This window comes from Lepisosteus platostomus, chromosome 7 (genome assembly GCF_059453375.1).
Source record: "Lepisosteus platostomus isolate fLepPlt1 chromosome 7, fLepPlt1.hap1, whole genome shotgun sequence".
In the NCBI taxonomy this organism is placed as follows: Eukaryota; Metazoa; Chordata; class Actinopteri; order Semionotiformes; family Lepisosteidae; genus Lepisosteus; species Lepisosteus platostomus.
This window is the reverse complement of record NC_142617.1, coordinates 4233655-4261420: the sequence shown is the minus strand read 5'-3', so window position 1 is coordinate 4261420 and position 27766 is coordinate 4233655. Positions and strand designations below refer to the sequence as shown.

Below are 27766 nucleotides of genomic sequence, written 5' to 3'. Positions count from 1 at the left end.
CACAATCTATTTAGTGCATTTTTATCAACAGCTAAGGATCGCAAGATGAGAGTCTTGAACCTCTGACTGGTTCCTGACATCAAGTATGAATACCTCTCCAGCAGTGTACAACTGTTTTAGTACGGGAAATGCAACCACATTAATTAGGTTTTTAGCACAGGAAGAGAAGGTCTAGTGAACAAGATGAGACTTGTGACATTTTTGCTCACCATACTGCTTTCTCTGTTTAAAGTGATGGCAAAGACATGTTAGCCAGGTGTCAACTGAAACATCTGTTTTAGGACTGCAAGAAAAGAGTGCCTATACTAATAAGGGGTTGTGTACTTTTAATCATGTCAGGCTGTGCTTTTCTCATAACCATACCACTGCAACAAGTACTAACATGCTTTCAGGAAAGCGATACTGCAGGGCCTTCCTCTACTTTCTGCAACAAAAGTGACACAAAATCACTGACTCGTGTGCAAAGAGTCCCACAAGGAGAGCAGCTGAGGCTCAAGCTGAATTTTTAGAAGCTCTAATGGTGCAAGGCTGTAAAAAGGATTTTGTAACTCTTGCTGTGTGCTCAGATCTTTGAGTAGTGCCCCACTTAAACTGGAACATTTTGCCAAGGAACCAGAGGCCGTTTTCAGATCTGTTCAGAGCAGAAATCAGTTTGCTGACTTAGCCATAGCCAGAGGCAGGTATAACGGCATGGAATTACAAGATGTGTGGCCAGTGGTGCACAAGGAAAGCCCACTGTATTAGCAAGGGGAGGAACGCTACACACTGAACACTGCTTACCCTAAATGGTGCTGTTGTGAATACAATTGTTTTACTTTGCTGTAAACATTTTGTGCATGTGGTCTTTTTTAACAGCCAGTTCATCACAGCATCTAATATTGAACTCAAAGTTCCCATATAATGTAAACCTACGCGCTACAACCTTCTTACAGTTGTCCATGTGGCATTGAGGTGCTCGGTGCAGCCCTACAGGACGTTTTTACTGTGGATTCACCAGCAACGACTGTGGCCGAAACCAGGAACATAACGCTGCAAGTGGGTGTTAAGAGAAGTCATCTTAGAGAAGGTTCTTAGAAAAGGGTGTTTCTGCTTTCTGATTCATCATGCTTTGTGCTCTCACCGGTTTCTGGCTTACGCCCTGGAAGTGCACACAGGCTGCATTCCCCAGCAGCCAACGGAAAACTCCATCAATCATTTCACTCGCCCTTCAGTACGTGTTGCCAAAGGCAGCTTTGGGTAATAGGTTTTAGAGGAGGAACAAAAGTTTTAAATGTCATGGGAAAAGACAGAAAAGAAAACCGCAGTTCTATTGCTGCCCCACCACGTCGAGCACAAGTGATTCCAATCGGTATCCACTTCTCTAGAAATGATACTGTTGGCAGTCTTAAAACCTAACAACCCATCCCCCTTGCCCAAAAATGTCCCAGAACAAAAATAATGACGATGGTATTTTCAGGTCTTTGAAACTTAATTTTAATGGGTAACAGAGATGACTGCATGATTACAAAACATACTGGAAGCGTAGTGATGACAGCATTCTTCACTCTGGACAACAGCACTGCAGGATCAGAAATACACAATCTCATCATGCTGGGCCTTGGAGGTCTGAATACTGTGGAGGCTCAGCTTTGATCCCGCATGAGGCAGGGTCTCGTAAACACGGATATGCAGGTACTCCTCTTCTCCAACGTGCACCTACAATGGAGAATCAAGATGGTGAAACATGCATGTTCGTGCATCAGATTCAGGGGGTTCTCCACCAGAACACCCCCACTAAACGTGCACAGTGAGCTATGTGCAAGGTGAGACAGTTCTGCGGGATTACTATGTCCGAGGCAATGCGTTCATGTGCACCTGGAAAGTATAACTGTCCAAGTGAAAGCCTGAGCAAGATGCTCCCCATTTGTAAATTAAACTCTAAAAAAATGCATTTATTCTAAAAAGTATTTACACAGGCTACTTCCAATGCACTCAAATGCAAACAGTCTGGGTGGGTTGTCTTTCTTAATAAGAAGGTAATAACAGTGTGAAGATGTGGTCAGGACTCTGGACTTACAAGTGAAAGGTTGTGGGTTTGAATTCCAGGTGGGACACTGCCGTGAGCACAGTGCGTCACGCACACGGTTTCAGTCAAATGTATCAGCCTCAGCCTGATGTATGCAAGTGTACCAATATAAGCCGCTTTGGATAAAACCAAATTCATAATGACAAATGGACAAACATGCAGACAAATGGACTGCAGGGGCCAGGAAAAAAAAAGTCTAATTGTCTGCGATTTTCAAAATAGCCACAGGCATGATTTTTCCTACCTTAACGAAGTAATTGGTCCCAGCCACCACCTGCGACTTGAACTCCTTCGCAGTGAAGACCTGGAACTTCTTTCCAGCCTTTTCTTCCACCTGGGGCTTCACCTACGAAGTACACGTGACCAGGGCTGTGTTACCCTTCAGGAGATACTACACCTGGGTCAAGGTTCAGGGCCACTCTAGGTGCTGGTGTGCATACAAGTCTGCTTAAATACTCCCATTCTGCCAGTACAGGTAAACTGGTCGATTGGCAAGACTGCTGTGTTGCTATTTCAGATCAAAGTTTATCTATCAAATGCACAACAATACAGCGTGCAGCAGTAGTTGCTGGCAATGAAATGTCTTTTCTGCGAGCTCACAAAAATCACAGAACTGAGGTTATGAAAATAAGGTTACATAATAATAGATGTAACAGAAACGGAATAAAACTCAATATGAGTAGAGCTGCTGTGTCCATGGTGTATGCAATGTATACAAGTAGTGCAGTTATGCTGAATACAGTGAAAACTGTGTGTCCGTGTAGCCATTACTGGTGATGTGCTAAAGGAAATATTTCAGATAGGCTAGTCTATTTAGAACGATCAGCAGATGTCCTGGGGACGTGAGTGGATGTATGATAAAGACCAGGATAAGATGGTAACCACACGTTAGTCAGTTCTAACCCATGACGATGACTCCGTCACAAAACGTTCTGCATTTTAGAGAGAAGCATGACTTTATCGCACCCAGCACTTTTTTCTGCTGATGAAAGCATTAAGGATTTTTTTAAAAAAAAGCAAACATCTGGAGAGTAACTTGAATAAAAGATCCGTGAGCATACTGAAGAGTGCACGAGGCTTTAAACCGAAATACCAAAAGTATAATAACATTTGGTCTCGGCGATGCAGCTCAGCTGAAGTATTTCATCACAAGTAGGAACAGTCATTGTCAGGATATTAAATATTGTATTTCTCAAGAGGACTTACTCCAATACAATATCTTCAGTGACAATTATAACAACATAACACTAAAACTCACCTGTGCTGAGTACTTTCAGAGTTGATCCTACTCCACTCAATGAAGTTCGGACAGAATTCAAGTCCCCCCGAACTATTTTAATTCCCACTTGAACACTCACCTCGTCACAGATCGCTTGCACCTCCGCGGTGGCGGGTTTGGTCTCGCTGGTTCCTCCGCACAGCATAGGCATCTTGACAAAAAGAGCAGTGATGTGACCAGTAAAGAATGAAACACACCCTGCCAGCAGATCTGTGATTGCACTGTACAGACTGCACTCTTTATAACTCTGACACTTCCCCGTCTCTGACGCGCCCTGGATCATATGACTCTACCGGACTGTACCATTCTCCCCAGCCCGGGGAGCCGACACATCGTTTGAAAAATAAAACTCGATTGTCACAGATTCCTGTGCAATATAATCAATCATTAATACAATTTTTCAACTCAAATTTTAAATTAAACGCGAAATGCAAAACGGGGTTGGGGCTACTGGAGTTCTCCAGTGTTTAATGAGAACTGAAACTCAAGTCTCACTTTTTTCCCCCAAGCTTTACTGAACATTCAATAATAATAATAAGTAAAGTAGAAACAGTACCCAGAAATGTGAACAACAGAACCTCAGACCTATACGTCCCCAAAGACCATTACAAATCTGAGCAAGTCCCGTAGCGAGCGGACACAGTACATTGGCACAATGTGTTGTTACAGGAGCTCCCTTGGATATACAGTTTTATCCCAAGCCTGGTGCTCCCTTGTGCACAACAGCTTGAATTTGCGTTCCTCAAGTGGCTGCTCTCCGCTGCAGGCCGACTTGCTGACAGGTTGGTGGCGATACTGGGGGCAAAAGGCACGGAACCAGTACTAATGGTGGAAATGAAGGGTTTGAATCGCCGGGTTGGACATGGACAGTACCTGCGGGTTACAGCACATCAAATATACGGCCACCAATAACGAATTCAAGGTGTCAGTGAGAACAGCAGTTCTAAAACTTCCGAAGTGTTATTTATTGAAACCGAGTGAGGGGCTCAGTGCTAGTATAGGCTTCTCCTGGCCTGGGTCATGCACACTCATCCACATGTTGAGGAAAAGGGGAAGGATGACTCCTCACCAGATGACTGCTCAGTAGACCACTGCCTGCGCTCTTTGCGCCACTTGACTCACAGAAGCGCATTTTCTCAGGTGTAATAAGGGGTTTAAGCCCTGCAACCCGACCATCGTATCCCTCTCTTTGAAGTACTCGCTGAAACTGCTCACGCCTTGGATTGACATTTGCAGTCAACCGATTCAGAGCAGTTCTGCCTTGAATCTCAAACCAATTCACAGACACCACAGTCGAGGGGCATGCTCTTTCGTCCACAGGTGGCCCTGATGATGTCTTTCTCTCAGACGTCCTCATGAAATATCAGCAGTCTGAGCTGCCTTTGCTACTGACTCTCCTGCCAAATGTGCCCCAGCCACCAGCCCTCTCTCGCAGCCGCCGAGTCGCTGCAACTAAAAACATCTGGGAAACACTGCTCACTGCTCTCCCGGTTGCATAGAAAGGCAGCTGACCGGCTTGAACCCAAAAGAGAAGAATTCACGCCAGAAATGCTACATATTTTACAGATGCAGCCTTTGAACTCACTGAAAAAAAACGCCAGGGGCGACGCGAGTCTTGTTGATGGAGCTGGGGATCATTGCTGAAAGCTGTCTATCCTGTCACAAGCTGCGGTAAATTCCTATTCGCACTGATATTGGTGTGAACAGCTAACCAGAAAGTCAAGTCGTGGCGCCTCTTGAACGCCAGCTGGGAACCTGCAGGCCGCCGCGAAGACCCCGCCGGGGTGCCCGGGCAGGCGCCTGAGTGCACAGTACTGCTCCTGCTAACGAACTAAACTAGCCATCAAGGGAAACCAAAGGAATATTATTATTACAGAGGGATTTCAGAACAATAATATTGAAATCTCCCTGTTATTAACACACGTAAGACATTAGGAAATTAAGGCATTGTGTAATTAATTAATTAATTAATAATAATAATAATAATAATAATAATAATAATAATAATAATAATAATAATAATAATAATAATTCCTTACACTTTTATAGCACTTTTCTAGACACTCCCCTCAAAGCACTTTACAGGTAACAGGGATCCCTTCCACCCCCACCAGTGTGCAGCCCCACCTGGATGATGTGGCGGCAGTGCTCCAGTACTCTCCCCACACACCAGCTCTCAGTGGGGAGGAGAGCAGAGTGATGAAGCCAGTTCATAGATGGGGGTAATTAGGAGACCATGACTGATAAAGGCCAGGGGCACATTTGGCCAGGACACCGAGTCACACCCCTACTCTTTTAGAGAAACGCCTTGGGAGTTTAATGACCACAGAGAGTCAGCACCTCGGTTTTACGTCTCCTCCGAAGGACGGCGCCTTTTTACAGTATAGTGTCCCTGTCACTATACTGGGGCATTAGGACCCACATGGACCGCAGGGTGAGCGCCCCCTACTGGCCCCACTAACACCTCTTCCAGCAGCAGCCTTAGCTTTCCCAGGAGGTCTCTGATCCGGGTAGTGACCAGGCCCACACCTGCTGGGCTTCGGTGGGCTGCCAGTGGTGAGTTGCAGAGTGACACATGGCTAAACAAGTACACAATGTCTTGTAATCATTATTGAGAGGTAAAACCAGAATAGTAGTGGTATAAATTAATTGGAAAAGAGAAGCAAAGGTAAAACAAACAACAACAACAACAATAATAAGAATAAGAATTGTCATGATCACCATCATCTTCAATATTTTCTTTGGACACATAAAACTCTTGGCACTGCATAGTTAAGCACCTTTTTTCATGTTGTGCAAAGATTTAAAATGAAAACAGATGGTGACTGTGTTTTTTGCAAAGGCAGCCCAGAAACAGCCTTTGTTTTGGTTGTTTCCTGTTGTTATTTTGGTTATGTTCCGTTTGTAAAATTCTGGATCGATCTGCAAGATTAGAAAAAAGAAGGTTTCACGTACTGACATTTGTTTTAAGAGAAAGAGATGTTATGTTACTTTTTAGCCCCGTTGGAAAAAAATTCCAAAACTGTTATTTGTCATTATACACGTTATTATATACATAAAATGAAATGGTCTGGGAAGAGACCTACATTTGAACACTTAAAATAGAAAAATGGGGCGTATCTCCAAACTATTTCTAAATGTAAGAACACAAAAGCTTTGGTTCTCTTATCTTTATTTACGTCATTTAATCTTTTTCTGTAAAATGCCGCTGGATTATGTACCCCCTGATGATGTTGTATTGTATTTTTTGTTGTTGCAATTACATTTTAAAAAAAAAATGTTAAGGACTTTTTATCCAACATGGGTGGCACCCAGTGAACGACTGAACTGAGGATTCAAATGCATTTGTTCAGTTGAGGCCTTTTAGAGAGATTTAGAACGGGCTTATCAGTTCTTTTAAGAAAATAATTGTGGAAAGACTCTTTCTCTCTCAACAGAGACAGATGGCCTATGGACTTTGAGTTAAAAAAGCATTACATTTGGGGCTCTATCTTGATCTTGATAAAATACACATTTGTGCTGCCATTCAAACTTGAGAATCAGACGCAACTTTTGCGCAAGATTTGGAGATTTCACTGGGAGGAGTCGCTGGAAGGCTCTAAGTGAGTATTTGCGAAATTTCTCATGTCTCTAAAGCCATCTCCCATCTCACAGGTGGTCACCATATTCCACTGTTCTCTGATTCATATGTATCAGAGAGGATAACGGGTCAGTCTACTGGAGTCACTTTAAATGGAGCAGCACACTTTCTAAAACTACTTTTCAGTGTCTTTGCTTCTTTCAAAAGTCTTTCACTTCTCTGCCTTTTGGCTCAGATCAAAATAGCATGTGTAATTTTCAGTGTCTTTAACAAAACATTGAATAAGAAGTCTTAAAAAAGACCAACCGGTCTGACAGACTAGACCACATGTACTCCTTCATCTAATATCTGCAACCAGCTTGTAGCGTTCCTTGTACCTTCGATGTGCTGGGCATGGAAGTATGTTTTTACTGTGGATTCAATCATTATGTTGATAACCATTCACCAGCAACCACTGTGACCAAAACACCCTATAAGTAGTCATTTACAGAAGTCATCCATTAAAAAGAAGGCATTTCCATTTCATGCTTCACCATGTTGCAAGAGAAGGAAATCGTTTTTTCGCTCTTTACAATTCTTGACTGTGTGTACCTTATGCACAAGCAGCAATGTGAATAATCCGTCAATCCTCTTACTCCTCCTTCAGTAAATATTGCCAAAGGCAAAATATAACCGGTAATGGAGGAGAAAAAAAAAATGTCATGGGGAAAATGAAAACTGTTTCCAAAATCACAGCACAGAATGGCATCTACTGTCAGATCAATGAGCACTTCTAGCGCTGCCCCTCCTTGTCGAGCAGTTTTTACTCCATTCAGAAGACGCTCTTCTAGAAAGAATAAAGAGTCTTAAAACTTACATTACAGATTTTAACAACCCATCCCCCTTGCCCAAAAATGTCCCAGAACAAAAATAATGACGATGGTATTCTAAGGTCTTTGAAACTTAATTTTAATGTGCAACAGAGATGACTGCATGATTACAAAACATACTGGAAGCGTAGTGATGACAGCATTCTTCACTGTGAGGCTCTGGACAACAGCACTGCAGGATCAGAAATACACAATCTCATCATGCTGGGCCTTGGAGGTCTGAATACTGTGGAGGCTCAGCTTTGATCCCGCATGAGGCAGGGTCTCGTGAACACGGATATGCAGGTACTCTTCTCCTCCCACGTGCACCTACAATGAGAAACATGCAAGTGAGGGCATCAGATTCAGGGGGCTCCCCACCAGAAATACTCTGCCGAACGTGCACAGCGAGCAACACGTGAGGTGAGACAGCCATTCTCCGGGATGACCAAAGCTGAGGCAGCGTGATCGACTGCACCTGGGAAGTGTCAGCCTGAACAAGACCCCCTTTCTTTTTAAACTACAGTCTTAAAAAAGACTTGACCATCTCCGCAGGCTAGTTTCACTGCACTCAAAGGTAGAGTCGGGGTTGTCTTTTTATTAAGAATGAAACAGCAGTGGGGCACCACTATGACACAGTGGCTAGCGCTGAGCCCTGGGCTCCATTCCTGTAGCGCCGCCCACGTGCAGTTTGTACGCTCTCCCCATGTTCACCTAGGTTTCCTACAGTCCAGAGGCATGCTGGGAGGTTAACTGGCTTCTGGGAAAATAGGCCCTGGTGCGAGTGCTTGTGTGTCTGTGTGCGTTGTGCGAGGGGCTGGTGTCCCGTTCCAGGGTGCATCCTGTATCCTGCCTTAGACCTGTTGCCTACAGAGATAGGCTCCAGCTCCTCCACGACTCCGAGTTGGAAGAAATGGATAGGGAATGAATGACTGGAAATAGCAGTGTGGAGATGTGGTCCAAACTTTGGAATTGTAAGTGGAACGTTGTGGGTTCGTATTCCAGGTGGGACACTGCTGTTGTAGCCTTTAGCAAGGTTTCAGTAAGAGAGCCTGATGTACAAATACAATCCACTCTGGATTAAACCAGTCAAATTCATAATGGCACAATGACTGCACGTGCCAGGTAAAAAAAAAGACAGTTTAACTTAGTGAAAGAGTTTAGAAAAAGACATGACCTTCATTTTTCCTACCTTAATGAAGTAATTGGTCCCACCCACCACCTGCGACTTGAACTCCTTCGCAGTGAAGACCTGGAACTTCTCTCCAGCCTTTTCTTCCGCCTGGACCTTCACCTACGAAGTACATGCGACTATAATAATAAAAACTCCTTACACTTATACAGTTCTTTTCTGGACATTACACTCAAAGCACTTTACAGGTAATGGGGATCCCCTCCACCACCACTGTGCAGCCCCACCTGGATGATGCTCCGGCAGCCAGAGCGCGCCAGTCCACTCCCCACACACCAGCTCTCAGTGGGGAGGAGAGCAGAGTGATGAAGCCAGTTCAGAGATGGGCATTATTATTAGGAGGCCATGATTGGTAAAGGAGATTTCCCAGGGGGAAATTTGACCAGGAGACAGGGGTAACTCCCCTACTCTTTGAGAAACACCCTGGGATTTTTAACGACCATGGAGAGTCACGACCTCGGTTTTACAGTGCCACCAAAAAGTATTTGCCCCCTTCCTGATTTCCTCTATTATTGCATATTTATCTCACTGGATGTTTTCAGATCTTTAGACAAAATCTAAAATTAGATAAAGGGAACTTGAGTGAACAAATAACACTTTTATTATTATTCTATATATTTAATAAAATTATCCAGCACACATATGCCCTGTGTGAAAAGGTAATTACCCCCTTACACTTAACTGGTTGTGCCACCTTGCAAGCAAACGCTTCCTATAATTCAATATCTGTTTTAGCCCACTCTTCCTCACAGAACTGCTTTAATTCAGAAACACGGGTAGGTTTTCAAGCATGCACTGCTCGTTTCAGGTCCTGCCACATCATCTCGATTCAGTTTAGGTCTGGACCTGGACTAGGCCACTCCAGAACGGCTGAAAAGAATCAAAATGAAAGTTTCGATGTGGACGTGCTTTTGTGTTTTGGATCACCGTCTGGCTGCATGACCCAGCTATGCTTCAGCTTCAGCTCACAGACGTTTGACCTTAAGAATGTTCTGATACAGAGCAGAATTCATGGTTCCTTTAATTACGGCAAGTCATCCAGGTCCTGAGACAGCAAAGCATCCCCACTCCATCCCACTACCACCACCACGTTTGACTGTTGGTATGATGTTCTCACTGTAGAATGCTGCGTTTGCTTTACGCCAGACAACGTCGTCCAAAAAGTTCCACTTCTGACTCATCTGTCCATAGAACATTCTCCCAGAAGGCTTGGGGATCATCCAGGTGCTTCTTGGCCAATGAGAGACGAGCATTGATGTTCTTGGTTAGCAGTGGTTTCCGCCTTGCTCCTCTCCCATGAAGCCTATTTTTTGCCCCCAGTCTCTTCTGATGGTGCAGTCATGAACACTCACCTTAGCTGAGGCAAGAGAAGCCTGCAGTTCTTTGGATGGTTTTTTAGGATCCTTTGTAACTTCCTGGATGATTTTACGCTTTGCCCATGGGGAAATTGTGGCAGGCCGGCCACTCCTGGGAAGATTCACTACTGTTCCAAGTGTTCTCCATTTGGAGATGATGGCTCGCACTGTAGTTCAGTGGAGTCCCAGAGCTTTAGAAATGGCTTTGGAATGCTTTCCAGACCGATAGATTTTAGCAACTTTTTTCTGATCTCTTCAGGAATTTCCTTTGATCGTACCATAATGTGCTTGTTGAATCTTTGTGCTGGCAACTTGACTGTGATGGTAAGTGAGGTTTATATTGAGCAGGGCTGGCTGTAATCAAGCCTGGCTGTGTTCAATCAGTTGACTCTAAATTATCCCTTTAATTGGGTTGATTTAACTAGGGCGCAATTACTTTTTCACACAGTGCCAGTTGGTGTTGGATACCTTTGTTCATTAAATAAATGAAATATGTAAAAAAAAAAAGTGTTATTTGTTCACTCGGGTTCACCTTTATCCAATATTAGGATTTTGGTTTAAGACTTGAAAACATTCAGTGTCAAAAACATGCAATAACAGAGGAAATCAGGAAGGAAATCATTTCATCCAAAGAATAGCACCTTTCTACATTAACACCTCTACCAGTAGCAACCTGAGCTTTCCCAGGAGGTCTCCCATCCAGGTACTGGACAGGCCCACACCTGCTGAGCTCCAGTAGGGCTGCCAATTGGCAAGGTGCAGGGTGATCGAGCTGCTGGCATTATGCATTAGCTTGAAGTGCTGGCGGGCATATGCCTCTACTTAAATACTCGGATTCGTGGAAATAACCCTCTGCCAAAACAGGTAAACCAGCCAATGGGCATGATCTCTACAAGCTGAAATGCTTCTTCAGATAGGCAAGTCTGTTATTAAGAACAATCACCAGATGCCCTAAGGGCGTGCGCAGACGCATTAAATATCGGGATAAGATGTGTGCGCTGTGTGAACCACACTTTAGTCAGTCCTAACCATGCCGATTACTCAGACTAAAAAAAATGGATTTTAGAGAAACGTCTGACGTTGGCGCTTTCTCCACTAAAACGAAAGTCTCGGGGGCAGTAAAGAACTAAAAAAACACAAAACATTTGAATAAATAATCTGCAAGCATACTGAACAGTGTATGAGATTTCAAACTGAAATACGACTTTTGTTTTTACTTTGCAACGTTTTATTTTGTCTCGGTACTGCAAGGACAGCTGCAATATTCCGTCCCACGCAATACCAAGATCCAGATGTTTTCTTCATCTCTCAAGATAACTCCAACACAAGAACTTCAGTGACAATGATGACAATGACAAAACAAAACTCACTTTCACAGAGTACCTGAAGAGCTCATCCCGACCCACTCACAATTCAATTCCCACTTGAACACTCACCTCCTCACAGATCGCTTGCACCTCTGCGGTGGCGGGTTTGGCCTCGGTGGTTCCTCCGCACAACAGAGGCATCTTGACAAAAAAGAGCAGTGATGGACCAGTAATGAATGAAACACTCCCGCAGTAGAGCTATAACTGCGCACTTAACTTTAAAAAAAAAAACCACTGACACTTCCGTGTCTCTGAGGCGGCCTGGATCATATGACTTTACCGGACTGTACCACTCTTCCCAAGCCGGGGAGCGAAGACATCGTTTGAAAAATTAAACGCATTTTTGCTGATTTCTGTAGAAACAAAAATGGAAAAATTACAAGCCTTTGGCTCGAGTTTTAAAAATAAAGACACTTGAATATTTTAAGCAAACGGGGTAAAAAAGACAAAGCGTTCTGTATCACCCCACGTTTTCCCAATCACAGTTGGTTTTACCGGAGCTCGTGCGGCTGTTCGCCTTTTGAATTTGAAGTTTTCATGAACATCAAATTATACAAAGAAAAAAGGGTATCCAAAAAGACAAGTGAACAAAAAACAACAACAATACGCTACTTTTTATGTGCATCAATTGTGTTTTTTTAACGGAGTTTAATATTGCCATTTTCACCTTGTAAGCGTAGTATTGAGTAGTATTAGACCAATTTGTTTTTGTGAATGTGATATTACTACGCAATATCGCCAACATATTAATCATAAATAAATGTTCTTTTCCATATGACATCTTTCAAAGTATAACTCCATATCAAACTTCTTAAATCCAACTTTCACATGTAAAGATAAAGTTTTGCAAGTCAGCCCCAAACAACTTGGTATGTATAAAGGAGACAAATAAATGTATCAGTTCCTTTACCAGCCTTACAGAACATGCATGTATCACCTTTCTCATGTTTGAACCTAGAAAGTGCTAGTTCAGCAGTATAAAAGCAATGAACAATTTGTCACGGGTTGATAATTTCCTGTTATTGTAACTTTGTATTTCATTGTTGTCACCTGATTTATTTTCTGCCTCGTTTGCCTCTGTCTTCCGTAAGGTATCTTATTTTTGTGTCTTCCTGCATTAGGCTAACAGCAATACACTTTATTTATATAGCGCATTTAAAAGCAATTATCTCAAAGACCATTATGTGCTCCAACTTTGCTGGGCTAGTTACAATAATTTCGCTAGCTTTTGTGCAACAGCCCAAACCGCCTTCGGTCAGCTGATGGGAAGAGGGGGTGCTTGCACAATTTTGCTTAGCTTTTCAAATCTTGGCACGTGTGTTTTGGACCGTGGAGGAAAACAAAACGCCCCACGCAGCCACGGAGAGAACATGCAAACTCCCCACAGACGTGTCCGAATTGACAGGTTCGAAACAATATCTGACTTCTGCGTTTGTGAAGATTCCTTTAACCACAGGCTTCTCCAATCCTGGTCCTGTGAAAACCTCAATCCCGTCAGTCAAGCAGGTCGCCCTTAATCACTGTTTGTTAAAGGTGGGGATTACTAGCAAGGTATTGCAAGTTATCGATCAATTAAGCAAGTTTTCTTAAAATCGTGGTCAATACACATGACCATAATCATCGAGGGCTAAAGGGTATCGCTAGTTGTTGTTCCAAGGAGTCTCCGAATAGTTTATTCGATCAAATCGCTTGTTTTAATTTTAACACCTGTTTTCCAGGCCTTCAGAAACGGGTTATTTAGCGATTACCAATAAATGCAGCTGCTGGGGGATGGGCGCCTCTTGAATTGGGATAGGAGACTCGCACAAAGAATAAATACAGGCGTAACCGCAGCGGGCGCTTACGAGGCTTGTTCCGGGATTTATGCAGTACCGTGCGGTTTTAGCAACCTTATTTACATAGGCGCTCCGGCCAGGATACGGGAGCTGCATCCCCAGGGAAGCCATGCGTCTCGGCCTGCTGGTGTTGAACGCGGTCGCGCTGCTGGCGCTCCGGAGGGCGGGAGCGGCTGGTGCTGAAGCCCTCGGTGGCGGCGGCGCCCCCTCCGTCTGCGGCAGCAACAAGCCGTACAGCCTCGGCGGTGTGAGGGCCTCGGCCGCCGAGCTCCCGGAGTCTCTCCCCGGAGGTACAGAGTTCACGCCCTTTAACTGTCACCTGTGCCCCGGCTCTTAAGGTCATCACCTAGAGGGGGCAAACGTTTAAACTAACGTTTAAGTATTAATTTGTCTTCACTTACAGTGAATACTGCTCAGCCCAACACTGGTATTTGGGTGCAACAGGGGGTCGCTTGTTCATTACTTCTGGCTTGAATTGTTCATCAGTGCCTTTACGTATTGAATGACAGCGTGTATGGGTTCCGTGCCTGTGTCACGCCAGTGTACGATCTGTATTCGCTCCTTAACGCAGCCGGGACACCGCCTGAGTTAGCTCTACGTGCTGAAAATAGTGTATGTTCTGGTGTGTGTGTGTGTGTATATATATATTTGCTTAATTAAACTCCAGGTAGCATTGAACAGTTGGGCTGTTTTTCGATCAAATGCAGTGAATTTACATCGTATACTTTTTTGTGTGTATGCGGTGGGGGGGAGATCTGATTTACTGGTGAGTTGTGGGTAAATTCAGGATTGCCTCCTTTAAGCTCATGAAAGTAGATGTAATCGGGCTTTTTTTAGAGATTTAGAGGTGGCGGGAGTCCTACAGGTCCTCAATTTCTTAGTACGTCAGAAATTGTTCTTGGGTAAAGGAAGGAAAAAGCTCTAAATATCTGAATGGTACTTATCCATTACCACACTTCACAATTTAAGGTGTGCAACTATTATAAACAGTATGGTACTGTTGACTTTTTTTTACAATTATTATTTTTTTAGTTCTGGGTGAGTTTCTCGCCACTCTTTCATGCAACATTCTCTTTAATGTATACCCTAGTGTGGTTGTACTTTTATTATTGACACTCCTTTCAGTCACCCGACAAGAATCCACTTGACCTGACTTTGCAATCTCGTTCTTAATCGTGTTTGGTATCCATTTACGGTTAAATACCATATGGTGGCGCTGTTGCAGAGATATTGGATTTTCCTGAATGCAAGGATCCTTCTTCGCAGGAAGGAGGGGTTAGGTAACTGGACTATTAACCAGAAGACTGTGGACTCAAATCCTAGGAAGGACACTGCTATTGCATTATTATATTTATATAATTATACATTGAGGAATGTGCTTTGCATGGGTTGGTTCTGTGACTTGCCCTGCTGTATAAAGACTGAAACAAATCTCGGATAATCAGATGGATTCCTAATACTCGGAGTGGCAGTGAACTTGGTAGTGAAAGAGGCACAGGACTGAACTTTCTGGTTTATCTGCTTTTAATGTTGTTAAATTCTTCGGCTGTGCTTTGTCATGTCATTTGAGCTACCAGCGCACATGGTAACTTATCAGTGTATGAATAATTAAAAAAAACTATTCCTGTGGATAATCATGGCAGGTATGTTTTTTTTTTTAATTTGTGTTATAAAAAAATTCTGATTGAGGCTTATTAAGATAATAAAATGAGACTTAAGAACTGACTTCTGGATAGTTATCTTGTTCTGTGATTTTTCTCTGCGTCCGTTTTTGAATCCCTCCCATTCTATTGAACAGCACATTTGTCTTGATCTTAAATTGCGTTAAAGATGTGAGGGGGAGAGTGACTGACTAACATTTGAGCCATCCTTATCTTGGACGGAGGAGGGCCAGCGTTTCGGCAGGTGCTGCTTCTTTTAAGAGCAGGGAACGGTAAAACTGATCCACTCACGAGCTGATTCGGGTTATTAAGAGCTCAGCTAGACTGAAAAGCTGTAGATGCTGGACTTCCAGGCTTCAGGACCTCTGACCTAGACTATTTGTTTGGGGCTACTCAACCTGGACTTGACTGGAGCAGCAACATCTCTGAAATGATTGCTACTGTATATTAATCCTACCATTAAAGGAGCTGGTAACCCCATCTGCACCATTGTGGTGTCTTGAGAACTGCCACACATGCCTAGAACACACCAGGGCAAAACAATATTTCAGTCTGTAGTTTGTAGAGCTGTACTGAGCTTGGGAGGTCTCTTTTATTTGAACTCCTTGCGTCCAGATATTCTTCCCCTAGAAGAAGTGTTGCTCTTTCTGCTTGCTCCAGCTGGGGAGTTGAGTAGATGGTTGATGGCCATGATTATCCTCCAGATAAGGTGGTCTCCTATGACGAGCTGAAGGACATGCTGGGGAGGCACGCTGTGCAGCTGTTTGATGTCCGAAACCCTGATGAGTTTGCTTCAGGGAGGATTCCTGGATCCACAAACATCCCATGTGAGTATTGTGGCGTGTGTGTGGCAGTTCGGTGAAAGGAAAACTCTGCTGTTTAATCTGCCTGAGGGCCTCTCTGATAAAATGCTAGCTTTACTGCTTTGTTCATGTCTGGTGCCTGGCTGTCTGTAAAGCAGGCTTCTGTCTTTAATTTCTGAGTGATGGGTGTATGGCTTTCAGGAGGGCTACTGGAATGCCAAAAATGAAGATGGGTGGTTGCTTCTGCTTGTTGCAAAGGGTTTTTCCAGATGGCTTCAGAGAAGTTGTTTTGATATTTGAGAAGCACCACTGTTCTTGACGATGGATTCTTTCATCCACCTGGCTGACCCAGAGTGCTCTTCTAACACTGCAATGTAAACGAGCCCCTCTCGGGGAAGGACAGTGAAGGTATCGCTTGAACACAAGTTTATGCAACTTAAAACCAGGGTGTGTTGTCAGATGCATTTAAGTGCTTGTTGTTTTTAAAAGGTGGTATAAGAATATTGATGTAATGCACCAGAGTTTTAATTTAGCATGTAAAAAGACAAAATACTGCTTTCTGGAGGGATGTTCTGCTGTGTTCTTGATTCTCTTCCAGTTTGCACAGTCGATGTGATGAAATGGGAGAAGTCTTGTTTGCTGAGACTTGCACTCATCCATGCAGAGCAGCTAATGAGACCGATCCATGAGGTTGTTCCCAGAATGGATCAATTTTTTTTTTTAAAAGGGACCTCCAGATTTTGAAAACCACATTTGAAGGAAGCATTGTACACTGATGGGTTTGTGCTTTTTAATATTCCCTTGGTAGTGGGGAAGCTAGAAGAGGCCTTGAAGCTGAGCCCAGAGACCTTCAGACAGCTGTACAAGGTGGACTCCCCCAAGAAGGACGATGCTGACATTGTCTTCCACTGCCAGTCGGGGCGCAGGAGTGCCATAGCCCTGCACACCGCGATGGGCCTGGGATACACCCAGTATGTAACCAGAACCTCTTCTCCATCAGCCCTAATATCCAGCACGGCAGTCCCTCAGGTCTTGAATTTCTCTCCTCCTTGGGAGAACTGTTGACTCGGTGCAGACAGATCTCCTGGATATTGCCTGAATTCCAGAAATGTCTGAAAGCCAATTTTCTGCTTTGTCTGTTTGAGCTCAAGGTATGGTATGGGAGGGGGGTGCAAAATTATCTAATGTGTGGTGTTGACACTTAAAGCTGCGTTTGTCTGGTTATGTTTGTGCTGAATGTTTTCTGTTGTCTTCCGATGACTATGGAGGCTAGCCTGGCTAACCCCAGTTCCCTGTCGCTATGCTGTAGGGCCAGGCACTATGCTGGAGGGTACAGCGAGTGGTCTCAGCGCCAGAGGAAATGAGGGCAGTCACCCCTGGGGAACTGTGTGGCTCACCTGGGGGCGGACGTCCTCTGCAGGAGAGACCACGCGTGTTCCATCGGACGGCTCAGAACCAGCATCGCACCCCTGTTCAACAACCGGCCCGCGTGTGTATTTTGCTGAATAACTTGCACCTCCACTGCCAGCTCCTGCTGCACCACAGCTGATCACCCCGCAGTACGTTTCCTTGCAGCGACAGTCTTTCAGAGGGGTGGGTTTGAATTTGACCAGGGTCAAAGAGGACTCCAACAGAATATGGAAGCTTGAAGTTAACATTTTATCCCTTGTACTGAATGAGTAACAGTTTAAATTTCCACGGTCTGCTCCAACTAGTGTTAGTGCGGAGGACATCGAGCAAAGATCTCGTTTACAAGCAATGGAGGAGAGAACTCGCTACAGGAGAGTTGCTTTCCCCGTTTTTAAATTTCCCCAAGACACTCCAGTGGGTCTGGATTTTAAAGTGTGAACTGTATGATGCAATAAAGGTTGGTCAGTGTTAAGTAACTTGTGCACTAGCCCTCCATCTCTGCCTGTCTGTGTTAGTGTTCAGGGTCACCTCTCTCTCTCTCTCTCTCTCTCTCTCCACTACCCAGCTGAGTGGTCGGCCTACCCCCTCCCCGAATGGAGACCACCAACATTCCTTTGTGGCTCCAGCCCTCTAAAGAGCTCTCTTCTCTAATGCAGAAGAGTTATTAGATACTGGATTGTGGGGGGCGGGATGATTTGAAGATCTGCTGATTCCTACAATACCTTGAAGGAAATGTCCTGCTGGCCTCCATGAAGGTTCCAGGTAGCACCACATGCATTTTAGTCTTGGAGTTCTTGAGGCTTTAAAATCTCATTTTGGTCCAGTCCAAGTTAGCTTTGATTACCTGCAAACCACACAATCCCAAACCCTTTCCATGTCACTGCCTGGATGTTTCCATGGGGAAGGGGTAAAGGTCTCTGTGGTTACTCTGTTGTAACCTTTTAACTAAAAAGTAAAAGTGCCAGATCCAGTGGTTTGAATTTTAATGGGTTGGAATCGGACTCTTACCTTCTCCCTCTGAGGTGTGGAGCAGCACTGTATTGCCAGATCAGACGTGCACTGTGCCTGATTGTTAATTTGTGCTCAGTTTTTAAAAAAAGACTTGGAGGTGGGTAAGACAGCTGAAAGCTTAGTCTAAAATAAGCTCAATTCTAAATGGAGTTCTTGTGCTTTATAGGGTAGGCACCAATGTATTGAACTTGCTCTTACTTTTATATGAGGAGATTGTGGTTGAAATAGCCCTAAGTTTGAGAAGGGAGTGTACTTGCAAAAGCATACCATGCAAGGTAACGGGAGAAAAATGGCAACCATTTATTAAACTAATGCTGGCTATATTTACAATAGAAATGTGGTGCAAGACCAACATCTTTAGATCCAGCCTCCACACTGCTGCCTAACCTGACGTACTCTGAGAGGGATACCAGTCTTTTTTTTTTTTTTTTTGAAGGATTGAGACTGCTTTCATAAAACAACTAATCCTCCATGTGAGCCTGCTCTCTCATGTGTGGTTATAAAGGAAACGTTCATGTCCTTGGCCGCTAGTAAAATACATCCAGACAAGATGCAGCAGGGCCGATTCAAAGTGGAAACTGAAATTGCTTCACCAGTCCAGAAAAATAGCTCCTACTGTACCTCTGTCCATCAGGCCAGAGTCCAGTGGTAACCGACTGTACCCTGCAGCTCTCTCCTCTCTTGGCTCTTGTCCCCTGGAAGATGGTTTTCCTTTTGTCTCCTTTGGAGACTAAGTAGTCTTAAGAAAGATGTAGGTGCTGCTTTTGTAGTCCACTCTACCTCTATGTGGTTTCTAAATCCAGTTACCACCCCTTAGACGCCTCAAGATCCTCCTTTACTTACCTCTTTCAGCCATATTGGTGGCTGAGGGCTAGCACCCCTGTTCCAGGGGACCCTAATTAATGTAACAAAGACTCCCCAGCAAACATACTACTGCAGCCGTTGTAGGAGCAAGATTACAGTGGTGTCCATTCGTTTTGCCAATCAGTAACGAGCAAGGGCTGTGCAGGTCTGATTTGACTGTGCCCTACAATGTACACTAGGCTTTTTTCATATTTACAGAAGCATTGGTACTGCGTGTTGCTGATTTACAACCTCCACCGCTGCACTTTTCCTGCAGTTGAAGCACGTAAGTGTGTGCGTTACCGCAGTTACAGTCCTGGAGACACAGGAGACTGAGCTGCCTTTTAGTGATGCAGTGGAACAGGCTATTTACACCTAGACAACGTTCGACCTGTATTGCAGTAAGTCTTTAAACCTCAGCCATCTCCACTGCGGGCCGCTTGGCCGGTGAACGGGTCACCAGGGGGTGCTGCTGTCTGACAGCCATGGGGGGGGAAAGGGGGGAGCCTGTCTGAGGCCGCTGGCTCAGGGGTGGCCGCCGCTGGCCGGCCGGGCGGTCAGCACGTTGAAGTAGTCCTCCGAGGTGTCCTCCTCCTCCTCTGGCTCGTCGCTGGCCTTGGACGGCAGGCTGGGGGCGGTCTGGGGACCCTTCCCGATGAAGGACTGCTGGACGATTGGGGAGCTTCCCGTGTGGACGGCCACGTGAACTGGGTTTCTAATGGGGCGGTTCTGCCGCTGGAAGACACAACGGGGAAAGTTTCAGCGCCCGTGCGGTGGCGGCCGTGCCGTCCTGTTCCAGAGCCCAGATTGGCACCTGTGCAACGTTGACCCTACCGCGCCTCTTAAAGACTTAAGGGTTCAGGCGCATAACAGAGACTTAACGTGGAAAACATTTTATATTCGCTAAACCGAGCTACGAAACGGGAGGTATCGGTGGGAGAAAAATCTGAAGCGGCTCCGAAAGACAACGCGCAGCTTGTCCGTGTTTGTCTGGCGAGGGTCGGTGTAATGCCGGAGTCAGGCCACTAGAGGGCCACCGCGCCTAGACCTTTTGCACATGAAGAGTTTTTGATGCCAAAGTAGACTTAAATGAAAACTAATGCAAAAAAAAAAACGTTTCCCTAAATCCATTCACTAAAATGTACACTTCTCCTCCTCTTGTATTCATGTATTTAAGTGTTGCTTTCTCTATCATATATTTTCAACAGGATTTAATGTAATGTATTCATTGTAGGTTTACTGGAAGCACGCGTTTACTTGAAGGAGTTTAGGAAAACGTTTGAGCCGGTGCCGTATCCAATTCGGTATCCCCTTGGAAATCGGATACAGACACAGATTGCCAGGTGATAATTAGATGCAACGCCTACCAAGGACACAGTCCCAAGTTCTGGAGCGTTTTGCAGAAGGGACATTTACAAGCGGCTCTGAAGTTGCTCGAGTTAAACCGTACTGGGTATTGAGCCGGTCGGTCCCCATTGAAAAGGAAACTCTTCATAAATGTGGTTAGCAGCTCAGCAGGCTGCAGACACCACAAGTTCCCTTGTCACACAGGCCTGCCTATAGCGCGGCCTAAGCCACCATAGACTCTTCGACTGAACTCCAACTTCTCAGAAAACCAACTCTTAAAGGCACAAATGGTGCTTCTGACTCACAACAATAACATATTTTGAGATGAGCAGAACTAGGAGGAGGGGCGCCCTGATTCGGTTTTTACAAAGAATCCGCGAGTTTTGCTACGCGCGATACTTGTTCGTGATGCGGGGTCGTCGGTAGACTTGAATTTTGTTTGCCGTGGTTTTACTTTCGCAACGCCGGCCAGCTCAAGTGTTGAAGAAGCGCTGTGACATACCTGGAAGTAAATGACCAAGGCGATGACACCGAAGAGCACCAGTCCGCCGAGCACAGGCACCGCAATATAGGGCGTCTTCAGAAGGGCAGGAGATGGCGCATCTGTAGCTATGAAACAGAGCAGAAAAGTAAGGAGGGCTCAACCATTATTTCGACACTCAGCATTCAACGTGTAGGTCGTTTAGATGAATTAAGCTAGTAACACCTAATCGGGTTGTAAATGAATTTACAGCTGTTGATGAATCACGTTGCACTGTTTTGGACACTTGACGGGGCAGCTCTCTCTCGCCTTTCTAGTTTATCAGAAATTAAAGGAAGATGACTGGTTAAAACAAAAAAAGTTATGAACGTCAACATGTATTTGAGAAGGAAAGTTAAATTAGATGGCATATTGTAAAAAAAGGTATGAAAGTTACATTTAAATGTGCTGCTTTGTATACATGTTATAATCTATCGTTTAACAGTAAGCGCAATGCAAACCCAGCAAAATCACTAGAAAGTCTGTTCCCCATCTTGACTAAATCTGCTTTTTTCAGGTTCTGTTTTCGGTCTCCAGTACTGCAGTGTCGGCGACCCTTTGGTTAACTCCGCGTGACGACATGTTGCACGCGTGCTATTCAGTAGCAGGTCACGAGAGAGAAAAACAGCGATGCTTCTCAAGGGTGGAAGCAGAGCATTGATCACGCCGAGGTACTGACAGAGCAGTGGGCGCTCGTTTTAAAATAACATCACGGGGCTAAAAAGGCAATTGTCACGAGCGAAAGCGTGGGTCGCTTATTGTAATTGGTTATAAATAAGCATCATAAAACATAAGAAAACATTGCTGTTCAAAAAGCCGAGAGCAGAGAGCTGTGAAAAGAGACTTCAAAGACCGGATATGTATATTCTAATTCGTCATCCTCTGCATTTGTATTGTCTCTTTATATTTATACGGAGTGTCAAAAGCCTTTAATCGCTCCATCCCTGCAAGTGAGTTTGCAGAAATACAATGTACATAACGCAGGTTCTGGGTATCACGCTTTGGGGATCATTTTGATTAACTGATCATTTATGACTGAGTGTAAATCACCTCAGTCACAGGTGATGTTGACTGTCAAGCCGGCTGAAAATCGAGATTCAATCAAAAACGTAGAAAGGAACCAGTATTCTGGAGGCGGACGAAGTGTAGTGTTACTCACTGTGTGGGATATTCTTACCTGGGACGACATCGCGGCCAAACACAGACATCACAGCGACAGGCCATGATGTGAGACACCTCCCCAGAATCAAAGAGAGGCTCTGGGCAGGAGTGTCTCATCCCACAGAATCCCTCTTGGAGTGACTGATCAAGCCAAGTCAGAAGATCTCACTTCCTGCTCTTGATGTCATAGCAATCCAGCACAACTAATCGCGCCCTCGGCCTTGTGCAAGCTGTTCTTTCTTAAGTGACGAGGATATGACAGTGATGCCCTACGTGCCCCTTTGAGCATCTGAGGGATGAGCTGGGATAACGTGTTTAATCTTCCAGTGAACGAGCACCTGCTTGCCCAGGCTCTACAAGGGGAGCGGGACAGAACCACCTGCAACCTGGTGCAAACAGGTGTAGCAGACCTACTGCTGGCTGTACTTCCAGTGGACGCCACGCATGGCTGTAATCTGTGCCTCTCACAGGAGACTCCCTGATGATGACCAACATTAATCAGCTCTATGAATTTGCCAGTGTCGTGCCTATTGAATACAATGTCGTCGGTGCTGCTACCTAAAAGATTGTTTTTTCTTATAATACAAACTGTGCAATGTAGGACAGAAACGTTATTTTTATGCTTACTGTATACACTATATACATATGTTTTGGAGAACATAACTTTCTAGATACAGTGTCTTATGAACATGCATTCTCTATGAATGATGGGATTGCAAACTCTGATTATCTTTTGCAGTGTTACATTTTCCATCTTTCTTTTTGTCTAAATAGTCATATCTAGCCATAGACAGCTGCTTACCCTTATTGGCATGGCATTGCTAAAGTTGCTTGGTGAAGCAGGTGTAAAAATATATGTGGGTGTGTGTCTACACAGTCTCAGACATAAGCACTAACAGCCTCCTTCTCTGATGATGTTATTTGCCTTTTATTTGATTCAGGGTACTAGACGTAGATGGTGTCTACTTTCAAACTGGGTCTCTACTGACCAAAGAATAACATCATCACCTACTGTACAGTAGTAAAGGCTCGGAATGAGCTGCTTTTCCCTGTGTGCATGCAGAAAAGGAAAACCTGAGCAACAATACAGGCAGCTGGAATATCTTCAGAAGCAACCAGGTGAACACAAAGGCACCGTGCTGTTTTAGGATTTAGAAAAAAAAACGTCTCCAGCATCCTACCTCTGAGCCGGTCTCCGAGCTGGAGAATGGTCCTGCCCTCCAGTTTTCCATCCGGGAACGTGGTGAGGATACAGCAGTACTCTCCCGAGTCGTTCCTTGTCACCTCTCCCAGCGTGAAGCTGGTGTTGTCGGCGGCTGAGATGCGGCCTTTGTATGCCTCCCACGTGTGCACTCCAAACTCCTGATGGAAAGTTAGGATCTTTTCTGCGTTGCACCTGTTCCATTCGGCCTGCAGTATCTTAGTCTCCTCTCGGGCCAGCGGGCAGCTCAGGGTGGCCGGCCCCCCCACCGCCGCCGTGAGGTTCGCTGCCATCAGATCCCCCTCCACCAGCGCGCCTTGAGCGGAAGAGAAGAGACGGGAGGAAACTCGCGTCTGACAAGCAGGCCATTACAGTCACCAGCTACCCCTGGCACTGATGTTTGAAGCAAGCAAGTAGTCAATCATTTCCAAAGGTCCTCAGATAAGACCAGATCACTTGATTGGCCGTATACAACTTCTTGTATGAGGAATTTGTCTTTTCACATACCCCATCTTGCTCACACAGATAGGAAGAGAAGCTGGGGGTCAGAGCGCAGGGTCAGCCATTTATACGGCGCCCCTGGAGCAGTTGGGGTGAAGGGCCTTGCTCAGGGGGCCCAACAGAATAGGATTCCTCTACCGGCTGCAGGATACGAACCGGCAACCTTCCAGCCACAGGCGCAGATCCTGAGCCACAGAGCCACCGGTCCGCCTCTCAGTCATAATGAGGTACTGTATATAGTGTGTGCTTAGTTCTTTTATAAAATTATAGGGGAATTGAATTGCACATCAAGAGCTCATAACATATAACATACATGAGAAAGACACAGTACAAAACCATGATATAAAACAACGTTCAACAACATTGCTCAGTCAGAACTCAATCCAGTATCACGAGATTAAAAAAGAGGATTAGCTGATAAAGTGTCTAAAACAATAATAATAAGATCTCTACCTCCAAGCAATCTTTTTGTTTTTCAAGAATTTAATGCTTTTAGGTATAAATTAATTAAATGCTCACTTAGTCTTTATACAGGGGACCTGGTACCTCCTTTCAGAGGGTAGGAGAGTATATTCTAAAGTATGCTATATAAATGCAATTTCCTCCAACTTCTTCTTGATTTAAAAAACTAATCACAATAATAATAAAAACTAGTCACTAAACTAATGATCACAGTCAGTTGTAATCGAAACAACTGACTGTAATTGAGTACTTTTTAAAAAAAACACCCTACCCAACACTCAAGACGTCTGGCTATGGTTGAGTTGTATGTTGTGTTGTATTGTGCGAGTCCACAGGATCGCGTGTGGAAATGTGGCACGATGATAAGGGCTCTGATCTTGTCTGCTCAGTCTTGTCTCCGTCCTGAACAAGGTTCTTTATCCCCGTTGCTGTGTAACTCGCTGAGGGTTTAACCTGTGACGGATCAACTTCGTTTCTCAGAAGAGCGTCTCACCTAGTAAACTAGTATTCCCCCAGCTGCTTAGTGCTGCCGGAGCCAGTGAATTCAGCAGGACCACAGCTGCTGTTCATAGTGGAGATCATCAGTCAGAATAACCACCGCTCTAAACCTGCATGTACTTCATACACATGAAGAGTTCACTTTAATGTTAGTGGTCCACATACAGTTAGGACTGGGGGTTAGACTTAGCTGCAGTATTTTTACTGAAGCGTGCACTCAGGCACGTGCATGATTTTAACCATTCACAATTTTTATACGGCCCCCATGAACTCAAGCCTTTCACTGTCAGAAACAAAAGTATGAGCGTGTGTTAGTAGTACAAGTGATGACTCTTTTGGAATAGAAAATACAAAAATAAGACAAGATGGAAGAAACCAAAGGTAGTTTTCATAACTACATTGTCCAAGGGGTGTTTTTTGTCTCAGATTCAGAAGATTTGTAAAACAACAAAATTCCAGATGAAAGACTTTGTAGTTAGAACTACAGATGCACAGCGTGATTGTTGGTTCACGTTATTGGTGTAACACTTTCTTTCTATTTACTGTTTGCCTTTTCATTGTTAATAGGAAGACCACAACCAAAACATTTGAAGATATTGAGGTGGTCTAGTGTTTCTCATGAACTGTATTTTCATTTTATCTCCAACACGAAATATATCAATGCATTCGTTAAATTGTCAGCACTTTTTTAAGTTATTTTTGTTTTCAAATTTTTGTTTTTTTATAGTTCATTGAATGCATGTCACCTTAGCTGAAGGTGCCAGCAAAATAAATTAACAATAGAGTATGGATTTTTAACTTGAAAGCCCTCTAAAAAGGAGATGAAACCAGATAAAAATATTTTGAAGTACAATCCTTTCTCGTGGTGTGGTGACTCATACATATGAGGAGGTACACACACTGCATTCAAAGCCTTTACACCAGCACAGATCTGGGGATTGGAAAAGGAAAGACCCCTCTTGAGCACCTTGTGTCACTAGAGGGCCCCAGCTGTACAGTGAAAGCTCTGGTGGTGCCTAATAGGCAGCATAAAGAGATGTTTTAAATTTAAACAGTTGAATTTAAATTTCTGAAAGCGTGCTGCGATAATTCTACTCATACTTATATTTAAACATAGGCTAAGTTTCAGTTTGTTTTGTTCTCCGTTTCTTTTGAATACACATCATGACTTATATATCACGGTCCCTTGTTTTTCCACACATCACAGTGCAAAGCGCGCCGTTTTCATCTACAAGGAAGGGCCGATGGGTTTATGGTTACTTCACTACCTAGCCGGAGTCTTCTGCTGAAATGGGATCAGGAAGGTGTCCCTCAGAGACAGAACAGCGCGACAGCACCTGCTGACAGGGCTGGCAATGGCCCCCGCCGGCGAGATTGTGCTGCAAACTCACCCGGGGCAGCGCACACGCGCTCGGCAAACCGAGCAAGAGACAAAGGCCAGAGCCGGGGGGGGAGAGAGACACCCCAGTCTTACCGGACAGAAGGACGAAGCAGGCTTGCAGCAGGAGGCTTGCGGGGTGCCATCGCGGAGGCGCCTCAGCAGACATGGCTTGCAGGCGGCGAGAGGAAGTGAGGGTAGCTGCGTGCACAGTCAAACTGAAAACAGGCTCGATGGGGGCTGAACAGGAAACCTTGAGCAATGACAAGAAACGGCAGGGCAAAGTCTGAAAAAACAAGAGCAGGGATTGCCGTTTAAAAAAAAACACTAGCAAACACAATTTATATTTCCATTAATTGACCTCTTTCCCCCCCCCTACATGACTTTGTCACTACTGCCTTACTTTGTGTTTGATATGACTGCCTTAACAACTAAGAAGGGGCAGTGGGCTGTAGGCTGTGCTCTTAGCCTTAAACCCCCTGCAGTGTCTATAGAAGCACCCTCAGACAAGCCTTCCTCTTCCAGGGTCAGGGGTTATTTTGCCGTCACCCCCTTCCAGTACACGACAGTTCCTGAGTCCTGGTTTACTTAAGCACACACCTGGATGTGACAAACGCTGGCACTCACTGGTCCACACTCCTTCCACATCCCAGCTCTGCCAGTGTGTCGCCTTATTGTTTCCTAACGTTAGTGGTCTTTCTTCTTCTGTCAGACAACCCCCCCCCCCCTTCCCCCTCCGGGTCCTAGTTCTTACATGTTAGTCCCCTTGTGGGGAAGACCGCACGGTCCTCTTCCCTCTGCCAGTTTTCCCTGGGCTCTGCTCTAGCTTGTGGTCATCACCCTCACTAACTCTTCATCCACTGTCTTTACTCATCACCAGGCACTGGGGTATTCAATCGGATTAAATTGATGCCACCCAGTTCTCTCTCTTTATCTTACATTATTCTACTTACTATGCTCACCACACCTTAACTCTTCAATCTCACTCTTCAGCACTCTTAAGCACCATGTTTTCCCTAACATTCCTGGCCGATCCTGTTTGGCCAGGGACTCCTCTCAGTCTCATCCTTTTCGTTCTCCGATCGAACAGTATGTTCACCTCCTGTATCTCTACACAAGGTCAAGGTGTGACTGATGGAGAATGTGGATAGTAATTAAAGTGTGTTCAGATATTTAGACAAAATGAAGCCAGGGAGGTTGGCCTCTGCACTAACACTTGGAGAAACGTGACTCAGCACCGCAGGGCTTTTTAATCTGACTCCTGTCTTCAGTGTCCTCAATGCAGGATTGTCTGGTTTAGGTCCACATGAGCCTCCTTTCTCTTAGCGGAGCTAACAATTTGACAATGATAGGAAATTCACATTGTTTTGTGTGTTATACATCCTTTCAGATTCTGTAGGACAGCAGCTCTTCAGGGCCGTTCCTCTCTGAATTCACCCTGCCACCACT

At 44.7% G+C, this 27766-nt stretch overlaps 4 protein-coding genes across 5 annotated transcripts; 1 reads left to right on the top strand and 3 right to left on the bottom strand.

Annotated features, from left to right (window-relative positions):
• Positions 1–1449: 1449 nt before the first annotated feature.
• On the bottom strand, positions 1450–3594 carry LOC148657922 (cystatin-B-like). Its single transcript, XM_088638649.1, has 3 exons — positions 3424–3594; positions 2310–2411; positions 1450–1695 (listed from the first exon to the last, which is right to left on the bottom strand). The coding sequence occupies exons 1-3, from the start codon at positions 3493–3495 to the stop codon at positions 1567–1569; spliced, it is 303 nt and encodes a 100-aa protein (XP_088494775.1). The 5' UTR covers positions 3496–3594; the 3' UTR covers positions 1450–1566.
• Positions 3595–7848: 4254 nt separating this feature from the next.
• LOC148657921 (cystatin-B-like) lies at positions 7849–11956 on the bottom strand. The gene is made up of 3 exons (XM_088638651.1): positions 11756–11956; positions 8965–9066; positions 7849–8102 (listed from the first exon to the last, which is right to left on the bottom strand). The coding sequence occupies exons 1-3, from the start codon at positions 11825–11827 to the stop codon at positions 7974–7976; spliced, it is 303 nt and encodes a 100-aa protein (XP_088494777.1). The 5' UTR covers positions 11828–11956; the 3' UTR covers positions 7849–7973.
• Positions 11957–13323: 1367 nt separating this feature from the next.
• On the top strand, positions 13324–17871 carry LOC148657920 (thiosulfate:glutathione sulfurtransferase). Of its 2 annotated transcripts, none has more exons than XM_088638646.1 (4): positions 13324–13811; positions 15887–16009; positions 16794–16956; positions 17295–17871. In XM_088638646.1, exons 1-4 carry the CDS (start codon positions 13631–13633, stop codon positions 17347–17349), a joined length of 522 nt encoding a protein of 173 aa, XP_088494772.1. In that variant the 5' UTR covers positions 13324–13630; the 3' UTR covers positions 17350–17871. The 2 variants fall into 2 exon arrangements, with proteins under 2 accessions (XP_088494772.1, XP_088494773.1); XM_088638647.1 differs by lacking the exon at positions 13324–13811 and adding an exon at positions 14808–15164.
• Positions 17872–18361: 490 nt separating this feature from the next.
• Positions 18362–26568, bottom strand: LOC148657919 (T-cell immunoreceptor with Ig and ITIM domains-like). Its single transcript, XM_088638641.1, has 4 exons — positions 26414–26568; positions 23459–23794; positions 21099–21205; positions 18362–19984 (listed from the first exon to the last, which is right to left on the bottom strand). The coding sequence occupies exons 1-4, from the start codon at positions 26484–26486 to the stop codon at positions 19775–19777; spliced, it is 726 nt and encodes a 241-aa protein (XP_088494767.1). The 5' UTR covers positions 26487–26568; the 3' UTR covers positions 18362–19774.
• Positions 26569–27766: the final 1198 nt, after the last annotated feature.